Raw genomic sequence first — 11,402 nt, forward strand, 5'->3', positions numbered from 1 at the left:
AAGTGTACCTGCTAGCAGCAAAATTGGCCAGAAGTAAATAAAGAAACCTCTGGACTCTTAGTCCATGTGAGATCGTCGCACCTTGACTTAAAGAGCATGTGGTCAAGCGGGGAGGTACTTCCGACCCGAGTTCGGGTAGCTTGATGAAAGACTGACCCTCGGCCAACAAGCTGTATTTACTATTGCAAAAACCTTTTTCAATCCCAAGATCCTTATATCAACTCTCCTTCTTGTCTCCTAACTATTTCTTTCAACTTTTAGTTATGAGAATTTGGTATTTACATGAAACAGTTTCCCCAAGTTGACCCTTTTCTTTCTTCTTGAGTAGGTACTGATACTGTATGGAGAAATTTTATTCTGATCACTCCTTGGTTTTGTCACAGGCGTGGTACATGGAAAAAATCCCGAGTCCCTATGAGGAATCCATTTCACACTCCAAAGCCCTACCACTGAATCTCAGACTCTATGGTGAGCAAGGCCCATTGCGACTCACGCATCCCGCATACTTTTGGGATCAGCAATGTCGATACCGTCATGTTTTGTCGGTAGAATTAGTAAGAGGGTGTGGAATCCGAAGGTCTGAGGTTCGATACCTCATGGGTACTCAGAATACTTTCTTTGTCTCACGCTCGTGACGAGACGAAAAGACATAGTTCTCTATGTCTTTACCGCGCTCGACTCGAGCGGGATTTGCGCCTAGAAATACTTTAATTGTTGCAGGATTAAATGAGTTGAACTCATCTTTTCGTGCTTTATTATCTTCACCTCAGAGTCGGTGGCCTGCACTTTGCAGCTCGGTAAATATCCACCCCTAGCCACCTCCACTTCGGTGAGTATTACTTAAAAAGTGGAAATATGCTTTTCTTTCTTTTCTACAACTCACTACCCTTAAAAATCCCGTCCCAGACTTTGCATTTTGTATGGGTACGCTACGACTAAACTGGCCGAGTGCGAACGGACGTGTATGTAATTGTGTACGAATCGACTAAGTACGAAACATCCGCTGGTACGAAACGACTTACAAGCAAATACGAGGACCTGGGGATTCATCTTTCAACTTTCACCTACCCTCTCCTGAACAGTTACACTTGAAGATAAACCAAAAAATAAGCTTTAATAAATTATTTCCTGCACTATACAGCTCGTCAAATACAGTCCACAATTTTCAATACTGTTTGTCCTTTTTACCAACTGAAAAGATGCCATGTTGAAGGCAATGCTATAGGCATTTAACCAGTAACTCCCAAGATCTGATCGTTAATTCTGGTTGTAATTGGTTATAAGAATTTGGTGTTAGATTGAAACATCAACCTGATAAGTTTGAGTATTCTCATTACCAGTTTGCTGGAAAATGTATGGATATTACAAGGAAAAATTACATGTTAATCACTTCTGGGAGTTAAAGGGTTAAAACCCCACGCCTCGCTTGTTTCAGTAAATTCCAATTATTGGATGAGGCTACCATGACAGCAAGATTTATCAAAGCTAAGGCTCATGTCATCTGGCACGGCTGAATTGGGGCCTTCAACATTCCTGCTATCATGCATGCATCAACTCCATTGACTGTCTCATACTTGTTTAAAACTATAACCTGTCTATGATGATACTTATACATGTATAAAAATATATTCCGTCCGTATGATGTCACTTTTACATGACTATAAAAACTACTGTCAGCAGAAATGCAAGAACAGAAACAACTGTGGCTAGAATTTAGCTGCATGGTTCTAGCCAATCAGAATTGAGATGGTGACACCATTATCTGTACACAAGAACATTTAGCACCAATAATTTATAAATTTGGAATAATGGGTGTCATTCCTTAAAGATTACATCATAAAATATATAACATACTGTACCTTGGTATACCTTTACAGCAATTGACAAGGCTAGTAATATTCAAAGCAACTGACAAAGCTAAATGTATTGCCTAAAAAGGCATTTCTACAATAAAAGTAACAAAATGGCAACAAAATTGTTGTTTCCAGTCTTCAAACCAGTCAGAGCCTCAGAAAAACTATTCTAATGTTAATCCTTGGACAGTTTGCCTGAAAACAGAGGGTAGCTAGTGCTATCTTGAAGTTTAGTTGTTAAGTAGGCCCCTGATTTCACAGGTAGCTGTATGTGTCATGGTTGGATTTCACCTTGGTTAGCCAATGCAACTGCATTTCACTGACCACCTAGGAACATATCTCTTCAAATATAACATTTCTGACAACCTTTTACATTGAAACATGCCTGTAATTTGCATAATTTCTAATAAAATATTATTAATAGTTCCTAAAACTAAATAAAGTCTTTGCATTTACAACACTGCAGGATTGATTTGTTCAATCAGCATTCAGGCCACTAATGCACTAATGCTGCAACAATGCAGATCATTAATGCAGTGCTTGTGATGTTGTCTCATCTTGAACCATCACCATTTACAACAGCCAGTGATTTATCTGTAAAGAAATTGAAACATTATTATTTTTAATATTATTTATTTTGAATGAAATAATATTAATATTAATGGACACTCCAAACACTCACTCTCCCTAGCAATCAATCCAGGGTTCTCATTCAGAGCTGACCTCAATTTCTAAACACACTAATTTTCTTAACATAAAGTGTGTTAGTTGTGAGGATTTAACTCAAATAAAAGTTTAAGTCACTGCTACAAAAAGTTTCATGAACAGACAGCTTTCTTGAAAGCCTTTTTCACATTCCACATAACAAATGCTTTTACCATTTCTAACTGGTTGAGCATGCCACTCTTCCAATCTCTACATACGTGTCTAACTAGCCAATCAGTTGCCATATTGCTTTGAATATACCTTCCAAAAATGTGTATAATTACATCTCAGAGCCTCTAATTTTCAAAAATAATATTATAATAATAGGAGACCCCTGGAAGGAGCTCTCAAACTGTCAGCCATCTATTCCACACCAACAGCCATCTACTCCCTGACTTATTGAGAAGCCTGTAATTCAATTGAGAATTTGGTCACCAAAATTTGGTGTTAGATCAAGTTAACAACTTCTACTTGATAAGTTTGAGCTCTTAGTACCTGTTTGCCAGATGATTTATGGATATTATGGGGAGATCACTTCTGGCATCAATTTTCTTTAATACTCACCATCAGTGACTCCATTTTGCTGCTGCATTTTTTTAAGCTTTTTTCTCTTTTTATTTTGGTCTGAACTGTATGACCGTCTACTCTTCCGTATAGGACTTCGCTGAAAAAGTTCCTCTGTATTTAGCCAGGGGTGATTTAAACATTCTTGAACCGAGAGCCTTTCACTGTAGAGTAAACAAGACCACAGGTTAAATTCAATTTGCTAACAAACTCTGATTCAGTGTCAAGTGCTGCTATGAAACAGGGTTATGTGTACATGTATTTTGTTGTACAGCCTTTAACCCCCATATACCCTAAGAGTGACTGATGGCCAACTTCTCCTTACAGTTTCACCACTGAATCAAACACATTAAGATCATGAGAATAAAGGAAATGATTGCCAACCATTGAAGCTCTTGATTGTTAAACAAATTCACATGGTTAGTAATGTTAGAAATGTATAGAGAACAGTAAGGAGAATATGTATTTTGACGTTTGGGCATGAAGGGTTAATACTACTGTCAGAGCTAACATTCTGGTTTCCTCAACATGGAGCTACTAGGAGTATTTCCACTCCCCCTTGATAGACAATAGTCCACTGCACACAAACCTGACCAACTGTCAAGTTTCCTGACTGTTTGCTGGTACCCATTAAACTCCTGGGAGGATTTTCTTGTCTTAACAGTCATGAGAAATGACTCATCTTTAAACCTGCCAATTTCTACTTGGGTCAAATGAGTGAGATTTTTTTTTTCTTGATGATTTCTGAAGATTTTCAGGAAAAACCTGATGATGTTTCTATGCCAGTGCCTCCTTTACAGCATTCTCTTTACTAAAATCAAATGTTCAGGGTCTTAAAGCACAACAATCTACAAAGACTTTTCCAGCCAAAGGGGCCATCCAGCCTGACTTTTTCATCAGTACTTCATCAGGCTTCCCTGACATATTGCTGGTACCCTGTTATACTCCTTGCTAGAGGGAGGTGCTACACAAGAACACAACACAATGACACAGCACAACACAATGACACAGCACAACACAATGACACAGCACAACACAATGATACAGCACAACACAATGACACAGCAAAGTGTTGAGCCCACTCCTCTCAATCTGGAGTCAAGTGCAATAGCCATATTTCATTTCACTTCTGGTTTATGATATTAAAGTTTACTCACTCTGCATCTCTTTGAAGAAGCCTCTTAATGAAATCTTGTGCTGTGTGTGAAATGTTCTTAAAATATTCCTCTGGAAATTCTACAGCAGCAAGGGACACATTGTAACATGTTTCTTGTTTGTCATCTCCAGCAAATGGCGACAGCCCAGTCAGCCTAATTGCAAAAGGAGAGAAAGTAATTAAAAGAGGGTCAGAATGATTCTTTTGAATTTGCATAATCTGATGCTAAAGATGGCATAAGAAACTCCCAGGTTCAGGAATTTTGATCCAATCTCACCATGCACACTTAAACCCTTTTCCATCCTTGAAAAATTTCAACTAGAGTTCCTTTGTTTGGTGGAAAAAAAGTTGTCACAGATCTTGAATGTGATTCATGAATATTGAGAAAAAAGTGGGACCTGAGAAGCAATTCTAGATAACAAACAAATCCAAAAAGCTGAAAAAGCCAAAGGCCTGGTAACTGTTATTGTTCAAGTGTCATTACTAATATCAAGCCAATAACCTTTCCTAGTTAATTTTCAAAGTTATAACTAAGGAAAACATTTCTGAAATCGAAAAAAGACAATTGCTCACTGATGAGAAATTACAAAGAGACTTACATGACATAGGCAACAACTCCAATACTCCTAAAAAAGAAATCAGGTTTAATTAGAGAAACAAATTTGAAAGAAATAAATTAGTGCTCAAATTTTCAAACCAAAAAACATACATGTAGTAAAAAATTACCAAATGTCACTTGGTTTTCCAACAGGCTCAAATTCAAGTATTTCAGGCGCTGCAATGTAGGAAAAATAAATATGTACCACTTGTTATGAATTATTTTCAGAAGTGTTTCATTACAGAAATCTTAGGTAATCAGCCCTTTATCAGTTGGACAGACTGAAAAGATGTCACCATTTTTCTCTATTATTTTAAGCGGAAACATGTAAAAGTCTGGCATTATGCAAGCAGGCAGTTTCTCTTCAATAAGTAAGGGATGAGCAATACTGCGTAGAAGTAGTGAGGTTGTGGTGTCCCTGTTACACATCCTCTCAAAGTTGTGACTCCCTTTTCCTGCCAATACTCAAATAAACTATTTGGTTCATAAATTTTGCTTTACATCAATCAAGAGAATGATGGCAGAGGTAGCTGTCACTCACAGCATTGCCATGGTTACTAGTCTTACTCAGATTATTACTTCCTTGGCTCCATTACAGGCTAACTTATAATACACAACAATTGTTTTGTATTTTCTTCTTTCCTTTATTGATGCGGGATTTGATTTTTTTCACACGCTATATTTGTTTGATACACTTATCTTTTGTTGATGATTTAACACAATGTGTAATATTTTCTTATTGTTTATGATCAAACAGAAGGACTCAATTTAATGTCTGTAAATAATACCAGAAAGCTGCCTGATGTTAAATCAAAAAACCTTAAAATATATTTAAAAAATACTCTGGATAAAATAATTTTCTCACTGGGTTTAGAGATGTACAAATATTTGCAAATTCCAAAAAATCTAATTAAAAGTATATTAAAAAAATGGTCAGGTTTGCAGGCCTGACCAGAAAGATCTGTAGGTACAGGTGTGAATATTATTGACAGAAGAGAATTTCACTTAGGGGTAAATTGAAATCGAACTTACCAACATACTCTGGTGTTCCAACTATCAAACAAATCTGTTCGCCATCCTTTATCTGCCTTGCCAATCCAAAATCAATGATCTTGATTTCAGGGTAAGCATGTTCTGTCATTAGAAGAATATTGTTTGGCTGACAGAAGAAAAAAATGCAGAAATATTATTAAGTGTGTTTGTATTGAACCTGTGGTGAGTGTCGTTAATGTCTGAGCATTTTGGTGCTAAATTGTCTTTCTTGGGGGGTGTACTGGTTATTGATAATGTAAAATATCTTTGGGAACACTCAGATGAGGTAGCTGCTTCATCCTTCAAAATGAAGAAAACCTACTTAAAAAGATCTTAATCTGCAAACAATGGGCACTTTTCACTTAAGAATCTCCTATTAAATCAGAAGAACTTCACAATATAAATATGCTTTGAATCTATTATTCAAAGGTCAGATATAAATTTCTCACTTGGGGGTAAAAAGTAATATTGCAGGCAGAAGTAAGCAATTTTACTATCCATTGGTAAATATTTTGAAGGAGTTTAGTATCCAGGTTGAGATGGATTCTAAGTGAAGCTGTGGGCAGCCTTGCAGTTGAATACTAGGCTGGGTTCAACTTCCATTCAATTAAACTTGAGATAATTTGCCATGTTTTCTAACATATTAAAGGAATTAAGGACTAGAAAAATCAGTGTATCATTAAATATTGAGATGAAAAAGAAATTTTTAAAGCAGACTCTTCCATATTTAAAGTCTCAAGCAATTGCACTGGATTATACTGCAAAGTTAAGCAAGATAAAGTGTGATCACATGAACTACAACACATTAACATTTTGTTGCCAGAATCTTGTTGTTGTTGAATGTAGCAACCACTTTGTGTTGATTATAAGGTATAATGAATAATGCCCCAGGTTCACCTGCTGTCCTGATCAATATACTGTGTTTTCAGGAGGTGGGAAAATAAAACATTATTTATTTTATATTAATTGGCTTCCTTGTAGACATAACACATTAACCTCCATCACTGTATAGATATATCTTTTATGCTGTGATAAGAAACAAATCTGATTTGGTGACCATTTTATAGCTTTGGGACCCCATCATAAAAGCTTGCTTAGTTCCAGACACCCACCCTAAAATGCTCTATATCTTTGTCCACATTTTATTTTGTTCATATCAGAACAGAGGATAGACCAGCTAATGGGTCAGTAAACATGCAAAAAAATTACCCATCTTGAAAAGCCAGCCTAGTTGCTGGAGAAATTCTTAGGAGGCTGCACCTTGTCCACCTTGATAAATACCCTAAGTCTCTAAAGTCACTATCCAGGCTGAAATCTCAACTTGAACATTTTTTCCTGCTAACCAGGTCTGAGACTATTGGGTCATTACTAGATATTGAACTCACAAGAAAAAAATCTGACAAAAAAATCGATCCTAGTAATTTGGAGTTTTTGTCAATTCCTATGAGGAAAGAGAAAATCCAAAATCTAACAATAGCATCATCAATAATTATTTACAATTTCAAACTTGCAGCAGAATCTGATGATGATCATAACAAAAGTACTGCCATCATGAGCTTGTATGTTCTCACAGCACCTACATAAGGCTTGTGTAAAATTCACTGACACTAACAAAGACATACTTAACCCCTTTTCAAACCATGACATGAACCTTTTCTTCTGCATCCATTTAAAGATAAACTGTTAGTAATTTTTCTTGCCAATTTAACAATGGATACAAGAAAGACAATAGCTGGAGTCTGAAGACCTCTCAAAGCACAATACAGCTCCCAGTCAAAGGAAAACCTTCTTGAATGCCTATGATGCTGAAAAAATGGGCACAGTTGTAAGAAATCATAACACTGTGCTGTGCTTGTAGCTTGATCAGACAGAAATCAGTTATTAGAATAGTTTGTTCAAGTACTTTTTGGGGTCAAAAGTATTTAGAGTGTATTTTGACTAAGGATATCCTACATTTTATAGAAAAACAACAAGTCTAGGCGTATGTGAGGCATGTGAGGAATGGTACCGGCAAAATGGTAATGAAATTGGAATTTTTCTAGAGTGTGTGTAACCAGAGTGCTGTTGATTTAAATAAATTCTTAGGTGACCCTCACACTCTAGTTTATTTGATAACTAAGAGGTCTTTGATTAGGTTATTTCAATAAACACCATATTAGGGAATGTTGAATGACAGGTTAAGATTTCTTGAAGGACTTTGGTAAACCTTTCCTTTCACAGAGTGTTGAAATAAATTTGAAAAGTAAAAAAAATGTGTGCATTACGATCAAATTGCCTCATAATTGAAGAAACTTTTCATTTCTGTATAGTATCTTAATTCATCATACTTCGCAATAGCTTTTTAACGATGTAACTTAACACATTTCCTCTAGGATCACAAGGAACAAATTAGGTCAACATATTTACAATGTTTCCTACGCAGAAAAACAAAATTACAAACATATTTTTGAAATGAAGCTATTGCAAAACAATTACGTTAAGCCTTGCAAAAAATGTGTCATACATGATTAATATGACAATGAAATGATTTCCTACACAATAAGGAAATCATCCAAACAGTAATTATTTTACATTCAATAACTAAGGACTGAATCGTTTGCATTTACCAACAACAAAAATTGCGCCTAGTTACGTAAGAAAGGTGTCGTTTCACCGTTATTTTCGCGTGGAGTTCTTATAAATAGACAAGTCGGGAAACACTTAGAAACCGTTTCCTTTCCTTAACAATCGTCTGACATGTCTTTTATGAGGCTAAAAAAGAAAACAAAAGAGCTATATTCACAGCATGACATTTGCCTCCCATAGTTAACACCTAAGCATATTCGAAACTTAGCTGAAGGGGTAAGAAAGGGAACATCTAAAATCAAAGCAACTAATTCCCCAACGCATTTACTAAGCTCTGTGTCATCTGCCGCATTTCAAAAACCAAGACATTCGAAAATTAAGCCAGACATTTCATTTATGAGATTCCCATTAAATTTTGATCGCTAAGCCAGCGTGGTTTTCATTAATAATGAGTTTAGAAATGTCTAAGAAGGCAAGAAAAGCGTCGATCTGCAGACATGAAATATTGAAATGTCGAGAATGATTTTTTGATGAGCAACACACACCGCACGCCGCATCTGACTGAGCACTGGAAAGAGCGTAAAATATTTCTGATGTTACAGTGTAATTCTGAGGAAAATATGCAAAACTAATCACTGGAAATAGGTTATTATACTACTGTGCTACTAGGCAAACAGCAATCTTCCCTCGGTAAATTGACTGAATTTGTCATTGACAAAGATTTTGACTGTTGAATGTTTATTCAGTGCTTGATGAGTAACGACACTCTCACGAGAATTGGGGCCAAACAAACATTAAGAAACATGTACGAATTCAAACACAATATCAGCATCAAAAAGATTCCCACCTTGATGTCTAGATGAACATAGTCTTGTTCATGCATATGTTTGACACCTTCCAGAATCTGCCTGAGGAGGAAAACAACCTCTCTTTCGCTTCTACTCGAAGCTGGTTCGTCGCTATCGTACGCAATGCAGTGCCGATGCAAATCTCCCCCAAGAGCGCTGTGGAAGAATTTTCGAACATACCATCAACATCATGAGAATATCAAATTAAATAAATTTTCCGCACAAAAGCGAAAAACTCACAGTTCTAAGATGAGTATGATTTCGCTTCTCGTCTCGAAGACATCGTACAAAGTGATAATTTGTGGATGCTGGTTAGGGTAATTCGTCGCGCTCAGGATTTCAACTTCATGCCAAACTTCAGCTCGACAATCCTTGCCTTTCCTTCGTTTACGAACAAACTTAGCAGCGTATTCCTTTAGAGATGCCTTTTCCCTGCACCGTTTTACGACTGCATACTGCCCTCTGTAAATGAAATATTTACGCCATCAGATTCTACCCCAGTGAAGAAACAGAAGAACGGTGTACATTTTTACGTAAAAAGACAACAGTTTTACCTTCCGATTTCATCGTAAATGTCGAAGTAATTCTCGATCGGTTCTGTACGCGGCGTGAACGCCATGATGAGCGTTCACAAAGTTTTACGCCTTATCACAAATCTGTAAGTCAAATCGAAGAGTTCCAAAATTAAAGTCACCTTTCTGAAATCTAGCCGGCCGACACTGTAGAACTATTTGCTTGACCTGTCACACCAGATCGCTCTATGAAAATACTTGAAACTCCTTTGCGTCCTTGCCGCGCATTTGCCTGATCAATCGACCAATCAGAATTGTCGAATGCCGTCAAACTCCACCTCCTCTTTGTCGTCACTTCCGCCCACTTGATTAACAGGTCCCCGTATGACTGTCGTCTGACTGGAAAATGCTGAGCTGTCATACAAATTATGTTCACATCCATAACATCTGATCTCTTAATGTGATATGAGGAAATAAAATCTGTTTTTAGCCATAGCTTGCAGACATCTATGAGAGATAAAATGGGTTGACATGTCAATAAAATTGGAATAATATTGATAAGAGGAAAAAAATAAAGGTACCTTTATGAAACCAGGCGTTTTAAAAAGTTATTGAGGTTAATATTCAGCTTATTTGAAAATTCACCCTCATAAAAAAAATTAGTAAGTTGACACGGGCCCATTCGCGCGCCATCGATGAAAGTGGAATAAAATTTCCCTTACCAAACGACACCTTGATGAGGAAGATCCCCTTAAAATTACAACGTTCCTATGTAAGAACAAATAAGAAGAAATATTTCCAGTTTGATTTAAGTCGAATTTAAGGATTTGGCAGGTTTGTAAAGTGGCACCTATCTAAGCTATGCTAAGGCATGTTACTTTTTTTCAAAGATACGTCCCAGAGATAAAACAATTTAGGTGCTATCTCGGTACAGGACCACAAGAAGTCTTTGAGGAAATATTTGCCATTTCGCCGGTTTCTATGACTCAATCCTGCTCTTCTATTTGTGACGTACTTTCCTTCTAAACAGTCGATTTTGTCGTACAGCTAAAAATGGTAGCTTCCCTCAGGTTATCGCGGAAAGATCAGAATCTCGTGTGCTAATTTCTGTGTCAATACCAAAAACATGATAACCATGCCTTAATCTTTCTTCCAAGTCATACCGACAATTCCAACCCGAAAAAGAGTAACCTTGTATTACTCCTTTAGAAGAGATCTGTCTAATGAGTGTCAATTTTTAGCCCCTCTGATATCAAAACTCCACTCAACAGCGTGGCCTTTTTAAGGTCTCCTCAAATCACGCTCGCCTCTAATGTCATGAAAATGGACCAACCGAGAAACGGGCTAATAAATGAGAAAATTAGAAAACCCTGAAAATCCCACATTTGAAGTTCGCAAGCATTCTCGGCAAGAGTTATCCCTTTTCGGCGTTGCGTGACAGTAAGAGTAACGCAAAATGCTCTGATCAATTCTTTTCCGTAGTATAATTCAACCCTCTCAACAGTAAAGTACTGTTGACATCAAAAATGTTATTTATGCTCGATTTACTGACAAAACTGACCAAACAAA

The 11,402-nt window shown here is 36.8% G+C and overlaps 1 protein-coding gene across 1 annotated transcript; it reads right to left on the minus strand.

The window, feature by feature from the left end:
- Window positions 1–1,095: 1,095 nt before the first annotated feature.
- On the minus strand, window positions 1,096–10,266 carry LOC131778414 (serine/threonine-protein kinase 17A). Its single transcript, XM_059094826.2, has 9 exons — window positions 9,876–10,266; window positions 9,562–9,783; window positions 9,321–9,477; window positions 5,909–6,035; window positions 5,005–5,053; window positions 4,878–4,904; window positions 4,280–4,432; window positions 3,123–3,286; window positions 1,096–2,447 (listed from the first exon to the last, which is right to left on the minus strand). Exons 1-9 carry the CDS (start codon window positions 9,938–9,940, stop codon window positions 2,407–2,409), a joined length of 1,005 nt encoding a protein of 334 aa, XP_058950809.2. The 5' UTR covers window positions 9,941–10,266; the 3' UTR covers window positions 1,096–2,406.
- Between the last annotated feature and the right edge of the window lie 1,136 nt (window positions 10,267–11,402).

The sequence above is a fragment of the Pocillopora verrucosa genome, chromosome 10, assembly GCF_036669915.1.
Source record: "Pocillopora verrucosa isolate sample1 chromosome 10, ASM3666991v2, whole genome shotgun sequence".
NCBI lineage: Eukaryota > Metazoa > Cnidaria > Anthozoa > Scleractinia > Pocilloporidae > Pocillopora > Pocillopora verrucosa.